The sequence below is a fragment of the Cajanus cajan genome, chromosome 2, assembly GCF_000230855.2.
Source record: "Cajanus cajan strain Asha chromosome 2, NIPB_CcT2T_4, whole genome shotgun sequence".
NCBI classification, from domain to species: Eukaryota; Viridiplantae; Streptophyta; class Magnoliopsida; order Fabales; family Fabaceae; genus Cajanus; species Cajanus cajan.
Genome location: NC_138518.1, coordinates 50,160,178 through 50,176,990, shown reverse-complemented (window position 1 = coordinate 50,176,990; position 16,813 = coordinate 50,160,178). Strand labels below are relative to the sequence as shown.

Here is a 16,813-nt window from a genome sequence, read left to right as displayed (position 1 = left end):
ATGGATAATCATAAAAATATATTATATATATTGATTTGAATTTATATAATGAAGTATCATATGATATTTTCAAACTTTTAAAAAATTTATAGACTTGATCTACACATTAAGAATTTTTAATTTAATAATTAAATCGTTAAAATTTGATATAGTAAATGAGTTATTGAATGAAATAAGTCTAGGTAAACTTATTCTTGGAACAAGTAGGAGATGATAGATTTATTTACTCTAAAAGTAAGTTTTTGGTAGATTTACTGCACTTAATGACTCATGTTCTACATCAAATTTTAACAATTCAATTATTAAATTAAAAGTTTTTAACGTATATATAAATTAAGGGGGGTGTATTGGATTAGGATTTTAAAGGACTTTTTTAGTTAAAAAAAATCATGCGGATTTTAAAAGACTTTGCAGGATTTTCATGACTTTTAAGATTTTGCAGGATTCTACAAGACTTAAGGATTTTAATGGATTCTGCAAGACTTTTAAATCAGGATTTTAATGGATTCTGTGGGATTTTGTAGAATTTTCTTGGATTTTTGACATTTGATAAGATTTCAAAAAAAATTTCATACATTCAAATTTAAAGAGTCAAAGACAAAAATAATAAAAAAAATAATGTCTAGATAATTAATAATAATAATAATAATAATTCTCCATAATATCTTGTCCTCTTAAATAGCATTCACCCACATATCCATATCTATACTAGTCCTCCAAGTATTAGCGTATTTTCGCTCTTGTTCCTGGATTTGAATAATAGGTTCAAAAGTATGATCTTCATTAATTGGTAACGTTGAAGATGAAGGTTCATCCACCGCTTCAATTGGAAATTCATCAGAACGACATTCTTTACGTAGAAAATTATGTACTGTTACACATACTAACACAAGTTCTACTCGTGTCTTAAATAAAAATGGAGATGCTGACTTAAAAATTGTGAACCATGATTTAAAAATACCAAATATTTTCTCGATCACATTCCTTAAAGACGCATGACAAAGATTGAACAATTCTTTCTCATTTTCAGGGTTATTACCCTGACCTGCAAAATCTTGTAGATGATACCTTACACCTCGAAATGGAGCTAAAAATTGGCGTCGATTAGGAAATCCACAATCCACCAAAAAAATAGTTACCTAATTACATATGCAATATATATAATATTAGTATAATAATAATAATAATAATAATAATTATTATTATTATTATTATTATTTAAAGAATAAGCATTTAGATATAAAGAATATATATATATATATATATATATATATATATATATATTATTTTAGTTATATATTATATGATAATTTTTAACGATATTTATAAATATAAATTATTCTAACAAATATTTTAACAATATTTCCTCTTTTAAAAAATAAGCTAATGAAGACATAAATTCTAAACCCTAAAAAATTAGATATTGCAACGCCTTATGTTAATTTTCTTTTTAAAAATATAAAAAAGTCCTAATTTCACAATATAAAAAGAAAAAGAAAAATTCATAAAAAAAAATAAAATAATTGTTGAGTCATAAAAGGAGGAGAATAAGAGTAACAAACTTAAGGGAAGAAGATAAATCGCAATTTTTATGCTAAGAGGGTTCTTCCCCCAATTAAGATCAATTTTCATCTCATTTTACTCACAGAAACCCTAACAAATTCATCTTTTATATATATATATATATATATATATATATATATATATATTGTAGAGATTATAATATCAATTTCATCTTTCACTTTTTTCTTTTATTGACGTGTGTTATAAAAAAAATTACCACTTAAAAGTTAAAATTTTAAGCATTTTTTTGTGTTATAAAAAGGAACAAATTCAACTACATAGAATAAAATAAAGCAAGTCAATTAAAGAGAACGAACAGAAAAATAGAACAAATCAATGACACTATCATTTATATATCGGAGTTTCACAAAATAGGAGAATGAAATGAGAACAATACTACAATATTATATATGAGCAATGAACAATAGTGCAGTATTATTAGCAAGAAAAAATGGAGAAGACAGGAGCATAGAAAAAAAAGATAAAAAACTCACTTGAAAATTCTTGGAAAGTCACTTCAAACAATCCTTCAAAATCCGATAGGTTTGGATGAGATTGTTTTATGAATTTGGTATTTATAGATAACACTAGAAAGTCCTTCAAAATCCCTCTCACACAACAATCCTTTAAAATCTTTATATTTTTGAATACCAATGGATTGTTTTTAAGTTGTAAAAAATCTCAAATGAATACCAATGGATTTTAATGGACTCTTTAAAAAATCTTGAAAATTCTGATTGAATACCACTGAATTATTTTTAAGTGACATAAAATCCTGATTGAATACCAATGGATTTTTTTACTCAAAAAAAGTCTTTTAAAATCCTACGAAATCCTAAACCAATACACCCCCCTAAGTCTAAACAAAATAAAAAAAAATATATATATAACTTTATTATATAAATTTAAATTAACTTATATATTATTTTTATGATTATATCTTTCAATTTAAAATAATAAAATAAAATATTAATTAATTTTAAAAATTTATAAACCTAATATGTATATTAAGAATTTAATTTATCAATTAAATCATTAAAATTTAATAGAAAATTAGTTATTAAGTACTAAGACTCTCTCCTCTCCTTTCTTCTACTCCCCCCTCATCTCTCTATGTAACAGTTAAATTTGGGGGCCACCATGTCCACACCTGCTAATCTTTTGCACAATGATTGAACCAAGTGTCCCATAAACAAATTAAAAAAAACAATTTAAAATAAGTTTGGGAGGATTTGTTGGCCACTGGTACATCTATATTACTAATATATGTTTTTTTCATTAAAATAAAATTTTGGACTAGATGAACCAACATTGACTACTCAGACACCTTTATTACCTTCCCATTGAGCTTATAAATAGACGTATTACCTATAGAACCACGTACACCTTACCTTTAATCACATCTTATCCTAGAATATATTATATAAAAAAAAATGGGTGCTGAAAATGGAGATTTCTCCATAAGTGTGACGAACGAAGAAGTGGTGGCAGCAATGGTGCCAATGCAAGAACATTGGTTACCACTTTCAAACCTTGACCTCCTTCTACCTCAAGTGGATGTTGGAGTCTTCTTTTGCTACAAGAACCCCAAGCTCAATGACACTAACAAAATAATGAGCTTTGGATCCATGGTGGGGTCTCTGAAAAAAGCCCTAGCACAAGTCCTAATCTCTTACTATGTGTTTGCAGGTGAAGTGGTGGCCAACAATATGGGTGAACCTGAGGTGCATTGTAACAATCGTGGGGTTGATTTTGTTGAAGCTGTGGCAGATGTTGAACTCAAATGCCTCAACTTTTACAACCCAGATGACACCATTGAAGGCAAGTTTGTTCCAAAGAAGAAGAATGGTGTGCTTGCTGTCCAGGTACTACCCCCATATATATAAAATTAGATTTATTTTAATTATATTATGTTTTAATGAAATAAATTATAAATCTAACTCAACTCAAGAAAATGATATGTTTCTAATAATTACATTTCAATTATATATATTATTATAATTTTATGTGTGATCTTCAATATACTCTCTCATGTTGAAGATGTTGAGAGTCGGACATTTCCATAACATTCAAATAACAAATAGTCCGAGGATGTTGAGAGTCGAACATTTCAATAACATTTAAATAACAAATAGTCCGTTACATTCAACAATAATCAATAATGTCACGATAGACTCTGATACCATAAAAAAAAAAGGATTATAAATTCAATTAAACTTTACAAAATCAATTTAAATAATAAAGACTGTCTTCTATTTATATAAATTATATGTTCTTATACTAATTGATGTGAGATCTATAATATTACATATACAAAATATCAATCAATATTATCAATGGAATAATCAAGTTAACCAAATTTGATAAAATCTGATCTTGTGACAATAATTATTATATTCTTCTAAAGTGAATAGATTGTAAATAATAAATAATTTTAACTATTAATAAAAAATAATTAATATTTTATTATGAGCATAATTTATTATATCCGTGCATGCGAGTGATCATCCTATGAAATGAATACGTGAACACTTATCACGATCGATGCATAACTACGGCATTAAAATTTGGAAATATGCACGGGATGCAAGCTCGTGAAAAAACAGAAAATATTAAATAGTATAAAATTCATACAAACCGTTTATATATATATATATATATATATATATATATATATATATATATATATATATATATATATATATATATATATATATATATATATATATATATATATATATCAAGACTCACTTTATGTTTTTTTTATTAATTCATTTAGTTATTATTTATTTTAAGTACACATGGTTCATATGTTACACTTTGTATTGAATACCATACGTTTTGCATGAAAATGACCAATCATCTGTGTGTATCATCTAGTTTTTGAATTAATTTTATTTTATAAATATGCATGCTACAAATTTTATTTTATAAAAAAATAATTTTTTAACATATTATATTATATATGTGAGCATTAATATATATATATATATATATAATAATTAAATTTCTAAAAAAATGATTCATTATTAAAGAATATTCTTTATCACATATGAGAATTAATCTTATTTGAAAATTTGACAAAGATTAAATAAATGAACAATTCTTTTGAATTTATATTTTATACACATGATAATTTGAATATATATACATATATATAATATTATTAAAATATAAATTTTATTTTTTAAAATATATATATAATTTTTTAGATAAAAAAATTATGTATGTGAAAAATGGTAGTGAGGACAAGTGTCCCCACTCTATTATATGTAGATCCATCCCTACTCTTAATATTCCAATGGTATTAGCCATATTTATAAATTTCACAAAAATTCAACCTGCAATATGATTTATTTATATTAAAAAATGTCAAAAATCAAGATGTTACAATAGATAAATTCATATTCTAATATAACATTAAAACAATCCTATATGCATTAAAATGATGGTTAATAATTTATACACGTATCAATGTTCTGGGCTTTATGAAGTATATCGAAAATAATTTAAGTCTCATTAGCCTACCTTATATTTATTATTAAAGTCACTCATCATTCATTCATATACTAAATTCAAAAGTATTGAGTTTGACGATGTGTATTGAAAAAAATACAAGTTCATCAATTAAAGATAAAAATTAAGACAAAATATATGAGTAGGGAAATTAATGCCAACTTTATAATTAAGTCAATTTTATAAAGTAGGTCAAAAATTCATATTTTAAAATGATATTAGAATATATTATAAATCCATTAAAAGAGTTGCTAGCTATTTATCTATACACCAAGTTTAAAAATATTAAATATAAAGGATATATTAGAAAAAAAATTAAGTCTCACACTAACTAGAAATATGGTTAAAATAAATTAAAAGTTAAAACAACTATCATATTATAACTCAACTTTATAGGATTGAAATAGATGTCACATAATAATCACATTTTAAGAATTTGTGTCATCAAAACTAAATTAAAAGGAGCTTTTCATATATATTTAAAAATATTTGACTTCATTCTTATTATTTTTCTTATTTTTGAAAAAATTAACAAATTATCTAGATATCAAATTATTTTTCTTATATATATAATAAAAAAAAATTCTGTTTAAAGCTACTGAACAATCTATCTAAATTAATTTGAGCTTGAGTACTTAAAAAGGTATAAAAGATAAGCAACGTTTATAGATATTCAGAGATAAAATATTCAATACAATATATACCTAAAAAATACATGTGATTTTTATTAATAGTATAAATAATTAATTCGAAAAAAATATTGATAGTTATGATTTACCAAAAACTATGGAGTAGTACTAAACTAGTAGTAATACAAGCAACAAAAAAAAAAAAAAAAACTAGTAGTAATACTGATGTACTTTAATGTAGAATGAGTATTGATATAAAAAAATGACACATTAATTTATATACATAAAATACTTATTAAAATTTAAATTCTCAACACACACATTAGTTTTCGAGGATATATCATTTTTGGTGAAATAAATAAGTGGAACAATCCTCCGAACAAAGATAAAAACTTAATTTTTTAAAATTATTTAATTTATAATTAAATACACATAAGATGTAACATTTTAATTGAGTTGACTACTTTTTCGGAAGGAATAAGATTTGTCATGTAGAATAGTTATAACAGCAATTAATGAATGAATACGATGATATTCCGTACGCTAATAGTTGATGGCAGTTAGAAAAATTCTTCGTCCTCCGAACTTAACCTCCGAAATATATTCCGAATGTATAAAAAATTAATTTAAATTATAAAATATTAAATAAAATAATTATTTTATAATAAATTTATTAAAAAATATAATTTTTTAAGATTTCGAAATCCTCTGACAATTATCACTTGTCAGGTTGAACCCTGCAGGTAACTGAAAGTACTAAGCAATATTTAACACATTTTTTATTTATATTTTTAATATTTTTTAAGTTATTTATTTACTTACTAATTTACTACTACATATTCAGGATTTTTTTTATCCATTTCACGCTACTTTATTTGGGTGTGAAATTAACATTAACATTGAATTTGAGTGTGAAAAAATTATTGAATTATAATAAAAAAAAATCGATATTGAATATGAAAGAACCTTTTTCTTCTTTTTTTTTTCTTCATTAAAATAGATGAAAACCAACCAGTACAAAGTTAGTGTTGAATATGACTAAAATCATATTATGTTATAAGTTACAACTATTCTACATGAGAAATCCTATTCCTTCTGAAAATGTGTTCCCAAAAAATAGTCCACCCAATTAAAATGTTACATCTGGTATGTATTTAATTATATATCTTTACCAAAAAAAAATTATAAATTAATTAATTTTAATTTTTGTGTCTTAAATGTTCAAAAGTCATATCCATCGGTAACTATAAAGTATAAACCCAACTAACTGACATGATGTTTACCAAAACATACTGAAACATTAAAAAGTCAACTCAGACATTTAAAAATAGTTTTAACTAAAGATGTGAAAGAATCTGTACATGCGAATGTAAATGGAAAAAATTCATTATTGTTACAAAATAAGCATTATAAATGAATATTCATATATGATAGATTTAAATATGTTTTTTTTTTTAGATTTAGGGTAAATCTATTTTTTATCACTTAAATTTAAAATTATTATTTTTAGTTCCTGTAATTTAAAAAAAATCTTATTTTAGTCTTTATATTCAAATTTTGTTAAAAAATTATCAAATATTATTGCATAAAATTTATATATTGGTGTCCCTATTACTGAAAATATCACATTAACCCGGTTGGTATTGCATAACTGTCTTAATTAATCATTTTCAAATAAGCTATTAGTGACCTAAGGAACTAAAACAAGACTTTTAAAAATTATAAGAACTAAAAATAACAATTTTAAATTTGAGGGACAAATTAAAACAAATTTATCTTAAATTTGAGGAACTAAAAACATATTTAAGCCTAATAGATACAAGTTATACTTGAATGTTTATAGGACGACAAGTATCAATATTTACTAATATTTACTCATATAACTTACAACCATAGTTTTAAAAACCGGACCGGTCATCGAACCGGTTAAGGTACTGGGTCAGTGGGTCAAAGGTTGAACCGGTGGGTCATTAGTTGAACCGCATGACTCGGTTTTTATTTATTTTTATTAAAAAATATTCATATTAAATATATTTTATACTTATAAATTTTAATAAATTCATATCTTATTTTAATTTTTAATTTTTCTATCTTATTTAACATTATTTTTATTTTTATTTTGTAAAAAAATACATAAAAAATTACATGTTAAACGGTATATTAATACAAATTAAAAATATAAATAATATGTACATATATAATATGCTTACAATTAATATCACAAAATAATATATGTAATATTTACATAAATATTATATTATTAAATATATAATTTAAAATTAATAATATATTATAAAAGTTATTTAAGTTGTATATATTGCAAACAAATATATTAGAACAAGTAGTCATTGTTATATTTAATAAGACTCCTTGCTTTTTCATTAAGAGATTCAATTTTCATTATTATTTTTTGTGATTTATGGTCCCTTAAAAAAATTTAGAAAAAAAAAAGAAAAAAAAAATGGTTGAACCGGTTTGACCCACCGGTTCACCGGTTGAACCGGAAAATTGACCGGTTCAATCCGGTTTGAAACAGGTCGACTGCATAACCGATCCAACTTAAGATTCGGACCGGCTGGACCACCGGTTCCCGGTCCAACCGGTCCGACCGGCCGGTTCGGTCCGGTTTTTAAATCACTGCTTACAACATAAAACAACTTTATCTTAACAACATGATCATTATACAACAATATACAACTAATGTGTTGTTAGCTGTCACACATATCAACTAAAGGTGAGAAGTTTAAATGGTGAGAGCCTACCGAATCACATCGTTTAACCTATCACAGTCAGGTCAAGTATAGACAATTTCATGCCTCTGAGAGAACTTGTATAACAAATTAATTTTATTTCTCGGGTTTCGCCACTTAAACTAGAAAGTCTAGTACTAATGTCAGTGTAGAATAGATTGGGTATGTGCCTACCACGATATTAGTTTGCAACACTAAGTCTCTTATGGGATTAGCTCACTAACTACCCTCCAAGTACTATGTCCAATACTCGGTTAGAAACTAAGTTTTTGACTTTGTACTTTATTCTGTTGGTTGCTTTATACATGTATGCCTTGACCATTCCCACATACAAATACCCCATAAAACCTATGGGGACAACTTAAAACAATTACCCATTAAGAAACCAACTTACTTACTGAAGGGTTTCAATCACGTCTTAAGAAAATCGTATATATCCTCCCTTGAACTGAATTAACTCACCTAAGAATGAGTCTCTCTTTCTCTATCTGTTTGTCTCTATCCGAGACAACCTTACTCTCAAAGCTCCTTGGCTTTAAAGTTTTAAAGCAACAACTAACAATTGAATAATATAAATCATACAATCACTCCTAATTAAGTTAAACTTCACAAAACTACCAATATTACAAAATCTACAACGTTAAGTAGTGTTTAATTTTTTAATATAATTGATGCTTTTTGTTTTTAATGCATCATTAAGTTTTTTTTTCTACACATAAATGTAACATAATTACTAAGAAAATTATTGTATTTTTGCAAAAATAAAAGTAATGCTTTTATATAGAGAATGAAACTATTTTAGTAAAATTATACTTATTTTATCTCATAATAAGTTTTGTGTTAAGAAGAAAAAAATATGTTTTAAAAGAAGTGTCATTTAGTTTTTTAATGTACTATTTTTTTCCTATTTATATTCGTAATAATATTCTTTAAAATATTGTTATTGTGTTGTTTAGTAAAGAAGCTTAAATAATAAAGTTAATTTTGTAAAATTATTATTTTTAATAAGTCTTCTTAAGCGATATTATTAGATGATAGAAATAGTATAAAAAGTGATAAATTTACCATTCTTGATATGTGAAAAAAAAAACACTTTAAATTGTAGTCATAGATGAACTATTTTATATTAATAATATGCTGGAAGTATATATATATATAGAGGAAGGTTCAAACGACACCGGTGTAACTTTTACTAAGTGTTACACCGTTTAATAACTTTATATTAAATGTGAATTTTGAAAATCCAACCGTTAGATTGAAAGTTCATATCTCTTAGATCATATATGTCAAATTTTATATTAATATAAGATGATTTGATACTCCATTCTCACAAAACAATTAAATTGACGTAATATATACATTTCAAAATATACTAAAATATGAACACTTTGATTACCTTCAAGTTGTTGTTCAATTTTAACAAAATTTGACATATATGATCTAAGAGATATGAACTTTCAATCTAACGGTTGAATTTTCAAAATTCATATTTAATATAAAGTTATTAAGCGGTGTAACACTTAGTAAAAGTTACACCGGTGTCGTTTGAACCCTCCTCATATATATATATATATATATATATAGATCTAATTGCATTTATTGCTTTCAAAACAATCTTGTGAATTTTTTTTCTTCAATTTTTACTCAATTTATAAAAGATCGTGAATTTTGATTCCACATAAAAAAAAGAAATAGTGACAATTTAAAAGAAAAAATGATTACAAAGTTAATTATCTTAATTGTAATGGTTTGAAAGAAAAATCACCACGAAACTATAAATTGTGGTAATTTTTATGTGGTAAAATTTGAGATATTTTGTAATTTGAAGTGTAAAATTTGTGAAAAATTCTTTACGGACAAAAGTTACAAAATTGTGAAACTTTGAAAACAAAAAATGTAATTAAAACTATTTTTTAATTACTAAAATTATAAATATTAATTATTCTCCCTTTCTTTTTGTAAAATAAATTATGTAAGTTTTCTTGGATCAATTATCTTACTTTTTTATTTTGTTTCACTTAATATTATTACTTAAACTTAGTCGATTCAAATTCGGATTTTAATTTTAAATTTTAACATATTGTATCAAATTTAAAGTATAACATTAATGCACTTCAATTTTAAAATATTTTTTTATAATGTTTTCGACTTCAAAAAAGTCTTATTTTTTTAGGCTAAATTATATATATTTTTTGGTTCTTTATGATATTTTTTTATTCATTTAAATCTTTTATCTGTTAAAATATTTATTTTGATTTTTTTTTATTTTTATATTTGAGTCAATTTAATCATTTTAAAATAATAATAATTTATAATTTTACAACACAATGTTAAATCAAATTTTGATTGATTCAAAACAAAGCTTACGTTACAAGAAAATTATCTTATAGTGATATAATAGATGTTACTAAAAAATTAAAAAATTAAAAAAAATTATTTTTATATATATAAACCAAAATTAGAAATATTTATATGTAAAAAATTTATATTATTTTATTTTTCTTTTATTTTTTTTTAAATTTGTTCATATTTATTTTTAAAAAAAGAAAAAAAAGAAGAAAAAATAGGAGCGGGACAGGGGTAGGGCGGGAAACCCGAATCCCGCCGAGAGCGAGAATGGGTACACAGATTTTATCTTCAACGGGTATCGGGGCGGGGGCGAGGGCGGTTTAAATTTGCGGAGGCGGGAATGAGGAACATAAAACCCATCTCTGCCTCGCCCCGTTGCCATGTCTATCTACAGGGACACTTTTTGTATGTTACAGGATGTAACATTTCTTTTAGTGTTGTAATATTAAATTCAGTTATATAAAAAACTACTAAATATAATTTACGTTCAAATCCAAAAAAGTTCATAGTAAAAAAAATGTGTGAAAAATATATCTTACAAACATCTAAAAATTAGTATGAAATTATGTTTTTTTTTTAATTGTCTTTTAGACTTACTTTTGTACCAGTTTTTTTTACCATGTTTGCACTTTGTACTAATACTTTTTGTACTAATACTTTTTTATTTGAAATTCATTTGTGTCCAATAATTTATATATAAATGAATCTAATGAGGCAAGTTCAAGTTTTGAATTAGTTAGAAAATGATCCAAAATGATATCTTATAATTAAATATAATCATTGTTTTAAAATAATCAAATTGATATAAATTTAAGAGATAAAGGATAAAAATAAGTATTTTGAAAGATAAAAGACTAAAATAAATAAGATAAAAGAGATACACCATTTAAATAAAGGAAATTTCTCTCTCTTAATTATTAATTATTTTTAATTACTAAATTATCATTTTTAAATTTAAAAAATGAGATACACCATACTTGCATAAAAAGCACGTACTCAGCTAGAACATTACAAGACGAAGTATGGTTATTAGTAGCAACATGAGATATTATATTTTCTTTTTTCTTATTTTTTTTTAATCACATCGCTTATTGCATCTATTTGAGTTTTTATTTTATTTTATTTTATTTTCTATTCATAATTTTGGGAGTTTACTAATTTAATTTATTTTTGAAGAGTTTTAATAATATTCTTTATGATATCTTTATAAGAAATGTTATTATAGTGACATATAAAATAGCGTTATAAATATAATATGTGTAAATATAAATCTATTTGATATATTCATAAATAATTTTAATATTGATTTTAAATTAGATTGAATAATATATATTGTGTATCATTATATTTTATATATATTTATATTTTTTTAATAATTTATTAATATATATTATATTTATAATATAAGTAAAAATAATTTTTGATGACAAATATTATATGACTATAAAATATGTGATACTATAAAATAAATTTTTTTTTATATATATATACCCTTTTAAATACACTTTCTTTTATTAGTTAAATTTTTTTTAATACTACAAAACCATGATAGAAGTTCTTCAAATAAGACTTGAAACCTAAAATATATTTTGATATTCAATCAAATTCATCCAATAAAAAAACATCTCATACTATTTTCCATCTTCCCCCTTGAATCTCCTTTCTATTGCAGGCAACTTCACTCAAGTGTGGTGGAATAATAGTGGCATGCACATTTGACCATCGCATAGCCGATGCCTACTCAACAAACATGTTCCTCGTATCATGGGCCGAGACGGCTCAGCCCAACAAGCCCAAAACCGCCACCGTCGCCGCCGCTTCCCGCCACCCATGTTTCCGCCGCTCCCTTCTCAGCCCTCGCCGCCCAGGTTCCATCCACCCTTCCCTCCGCCACATGTACACCCCCATCTCCGAGCTCCCTCCTCCTCCGGCCACCTCCGCCGCCGCCGCCACCCTCCTCAGCCGCATATACTACGTCACGGCGGAGCAGCTCCGCCGCATGCAGTCCCTCGCCGCCACGCGCTCAAAGCTGGAGTGCTTCTCCGCATTCTTGTGGAAGATGGTGGCACGTGCGGCTTCACGAGACAAAGCCACCGAACGCGTTGTGGCGAAACTTGGCATCGTGGTTGATGGAAGGAAGAGACTTGGCAACGATGATGACAAAGAGAGAGAAGCCATGATGGACTCTTACTTTGGGAACGTGCTTTCCATACCCTTTGGCGGGAAACCTGTGGAGGAGTTGTTGGAGGAGCCGCTAGGGTTGGTGGCGGACGCCGTTCACGAGTTTTTGGCGGCCGCCGCCACCAAGGAGCACTTCTTAGGACTAATTGATTGGGTGGAGGCCCATCGACCAGTCCCTGGAGTGGCTACAATTTATTGTAGTCACAATGAGGGACCGGCTTTTGTGGTGTCCTCTGGTCAGAGGTTTCCAGAGGACATGATGGATTTTGGTTGGGGGAAGGTTGTGTTTGCATCATACCATTTTCCTTGGGGTGGTGAAGCTGGCTATGTTATGCCCATGCCAAGTCCTTTGGGGAATGGTGATTGGGTTGTGTACATGCACCTTGCAAAGAGGCAGTTGGAGATCATAGAGTCTGAGGCGGTTCATGTGTTTAGGCCCTTAACTTGGGATTACCTTAACCAATAATAATTGATATGGTGTTGAATGATATTGTCTTAATTATTGTATGTGTTTGTTTAAATGTTGGTTTAGTTGTTGTAACAAATACTATATGTAAGGTAGTTGGTTAAGTTTGTGAAGTGTGAAACTTGGTAGAGTTGGCAGGGTTTGTGGTTAGCTAATGAATATTGATGGTAAATGCATGAGTGTGATTGAGGATTTAATATATAATTAATATTGTACTTGGATCATTAATGTTAGAAATTAAAGTGAATGTAAGCAACAACTATCATGCATTCCCTTAATTAATTGGATGCTTAATTAAAGTATTAATGTAAGCAACAACTGATTAATACTCTAGACAACAACTTCTCTCCATATATATTTTAAAGAAAGAAAACAAGAAGCGATATTTTTTCAGATATTCCCAAAACTTCAATTCTTTGTGAGAAATAGGCCAATTGTACAAATCTTAACATTAATTTAGGTCAAATTCTTATTAATAAAATTTGAGAGTTATTTTTATTTTATTTTATTTTAATTTGGGTCAAAATCTGCCGAATTTCATGAAGAATGACATAACAACAGTAATATGGTTTTGATCATCAACGAACAATCTTGTTCAATGTTTTTGTACTAAGGTTTTTAACTGATGCCACGTGAAGACCAATGAGAAGGCCCAAAAATCCAGCCTTTTAAAGCATGACACATTCTCATACACCAATCTTTCTTAAAGAAACCATACAAGAATTTCCTTTGTAATTGAACCTTAGAGAATAAAAAACAGGCCGTTTGATTCTATAACTGTTACAGATTCGTAAGAGTATAGTTCTACCACATTTTTTGTTTTCAATTTTTTCACAAGTCTCAAATTTAGTTAAATTGACCAATATTGAAACTAAATCAATTTAAAGTCTAGAGGAAAATTACAAAAGGTAGACTAGGGTCATAAAAATATTCACCAAGCAAGGTAGCATGTCTAAAAAAATGCATGTAATAAAGTGTTTTGTTAAAATGGATTTTCTGCCACGAATCCTTAATAAGGCAAAGTAGGGGCATCTTTGCAAATCCTTGTTTTGCGTAGTGCCATTTAGAGAAAGAGGAGATTTTACATAGTATATGAGTTTGCCAATTCGTGTAAGAAAGATTTTGGGTTGTCTTTGATCTTTGATCATAGCTAGATTTCTTGTATAGAATATCTTTTATTATAAGACGTCGTTTATCTAATGCATATTCGAGCTTAGGGGCATAAAAGCCTTCATGTTTAAGGTAAAAAACAAAGCTAAACATTATAGACACACTTTTGTTGAGATTGAAAATTTACTTCACAATTGACTTTCAATTTTTGGACAATATGTTGGGTATACTTTAATGGTACAATTCTAGGTGAATACACGAAAGAGAGAAAAAAAAACATATATGCATTTATATTTAACAGATGTTATCAAATTGTTTATCAACGTTGATTTTGAACGTGTTTAATTAAACTCAAACACACACATAGTACTTGTGTAACCTAGTGGACGAAGACGCTTGTCTAATGTATTGGATATTAATTGTAGACATTCCTTAGACACATAATACATATGTTACACTTGTTATTTTTATAAGATTGGTAGAAGACATGTTATTTAATAATACAATTTTTGTCTTCGTTCTTCTACATTTTGAATGTATGTTTTTTGCAATAACTTAATTGGTCAAATCATTAGTTTATCATATTTATAATTTTGTTATATTTAAAATTAGAGTATTAGATGTTCATAATCATCTTTGGTTCAATAAATTAAGCCTCTTATGTAGAGCGTAAAAAACATGTTGGACCTAAAAACTGAAACTTTTACCCTTCCATCTCTATTGCCACTATTTTTTAAATATTGTGATCCATTTACACAAAATTTTCATTTTACATCTCCTTCATACATTAATTGCTACATAATTGATATAGAAAGTTATGCGATAACATTTTTACAATTTAGAACAACTTTTGTACATTAATTCTAAAATAATCAATGTTAAAAACTCATTTTACATCAATTCTAATTTGAATTGATGTAAAACTAAAGTAGTTTTTTTTACATCAATTTAAATAATAATTGATGTAACACATGTTTTGAATTTTGAAGCAACTTTATGTCTTTCACAACAATAATGAGTTAATGCGAAATGGGTTTGGGTCTCAAAGCTAATTAACCTTCCAATGCTGCTAAAGACCTTTGCTCTTAGATGTGAAATGTGGGGTGTAGTTGCATGTTGTCAATAGGGGTATGCATCATGGGGGTGGGGGTGAAGAGGTGACTTCGAGTTGGGAATGACAATGCCAAGAACAAATATTAGGTTAGGGCATTAAGGTAAGTAGAGACCAAGGGACTAAGGGGTGCCTAAACTTTGACAATGGGAGGGATTTGTGGGTGAGGAGGGAAGCAACTTAACATGTTGGGGGTACAGTGACAAGAGGCTTGGACTGTCAAGTGGAGGAGGGGGGAAAAGCGTTCAGTCACAAAGGTTGTTCTTATGGATCTTCATTCAATGTTTCTATATCAATTAAAATTTAACAATGTAAATAGTTATTTTTTTTTTATGCATTTGTGGCATTTACATCAATTATACAACCAATGTATAGAATGGTGTATTTGTAAGTGAGATTTGAAACTCACTTATTTGTGCAATGGTGGAAAATCTACATCCATTAATTTTATGAAATTATTGATTTGACACATGATTATTGTAATTTCTAATTCATGCTACTCACTACTCAAGTTTTGAATATAAAAAAGAATATGAATGACATTAATTAAGAAAGCTAATTTATATCATTTAATTTTTTCAACTCCATCTAAAAAATAAATTATTTTTCTAAATTACCCTTTAAATTTGATATCAAGAATAAAAAATAACATTAAAAATACAATCTCAATTAAATGAATGAATATTTTAGGGATAATAACATTAAATAAAATAAATTAAATTAAAATTTATTTATACTTCAAACCAACATGCATGATATTTTATTTTATTTTTACTTATACTTAGAATTGGATAAAGTATTACTTATAATTGCAGGCAAAAACCATTGATTTTGAATTCGTAAAATGACCAAAAAAAAGATTACAACGTTTTAAAAATAACAAAATAAATCATAATGTTTGTAATATTTATTCGTCAATACTGGAGGATAGGGTGGTAATTTTCAATTGTTATATATATATATATATATATATATATATATATATATATATATATATTACTTTGTTATATGATATAAATGTTACGTAAATTATTAGATTTGGCTTAGTGTTATCGATCCAACCTCTAAGTCAATTAAGTCTTTACTTTTGTTTTCCTTCAATTTTTTTTTATATTAATAGTTGTATAATTTTTTTTTA

At 26.4% G+C, this 16,813-nt stretch overlaps 1 protein-coding gene across 1 annotated transcript; it reads left to right on the top strand.

The window, feature by feature from the left end:
- Window positions 1-2,930: 2,930 nt before the first annotated feature.
- On the top strand, window positions 2,931-13,669 carry LOC109815387 (coniferyl alcohol acyltransferase-like). The gene is made up of 2 exons (XM_020380099.3): window positions 2,931-3,428; window positions 12,480-13,669. The coding sequence occupies exons 1-2, from the start codon at window positions 2,997-2,999 to the stop codon at window positions 13,452-13,454; spliced, it is 1,407 nt and encodes a 468-aa protein (XP_020235688.1). The 5' UTR covers window positions 2,931-2,996; the 3' UTR covers window positions 13,455-13,669.
- The last annotated feature ends 3,144 nt before the right edge of the window (window positions 13,670-16,813 follow it).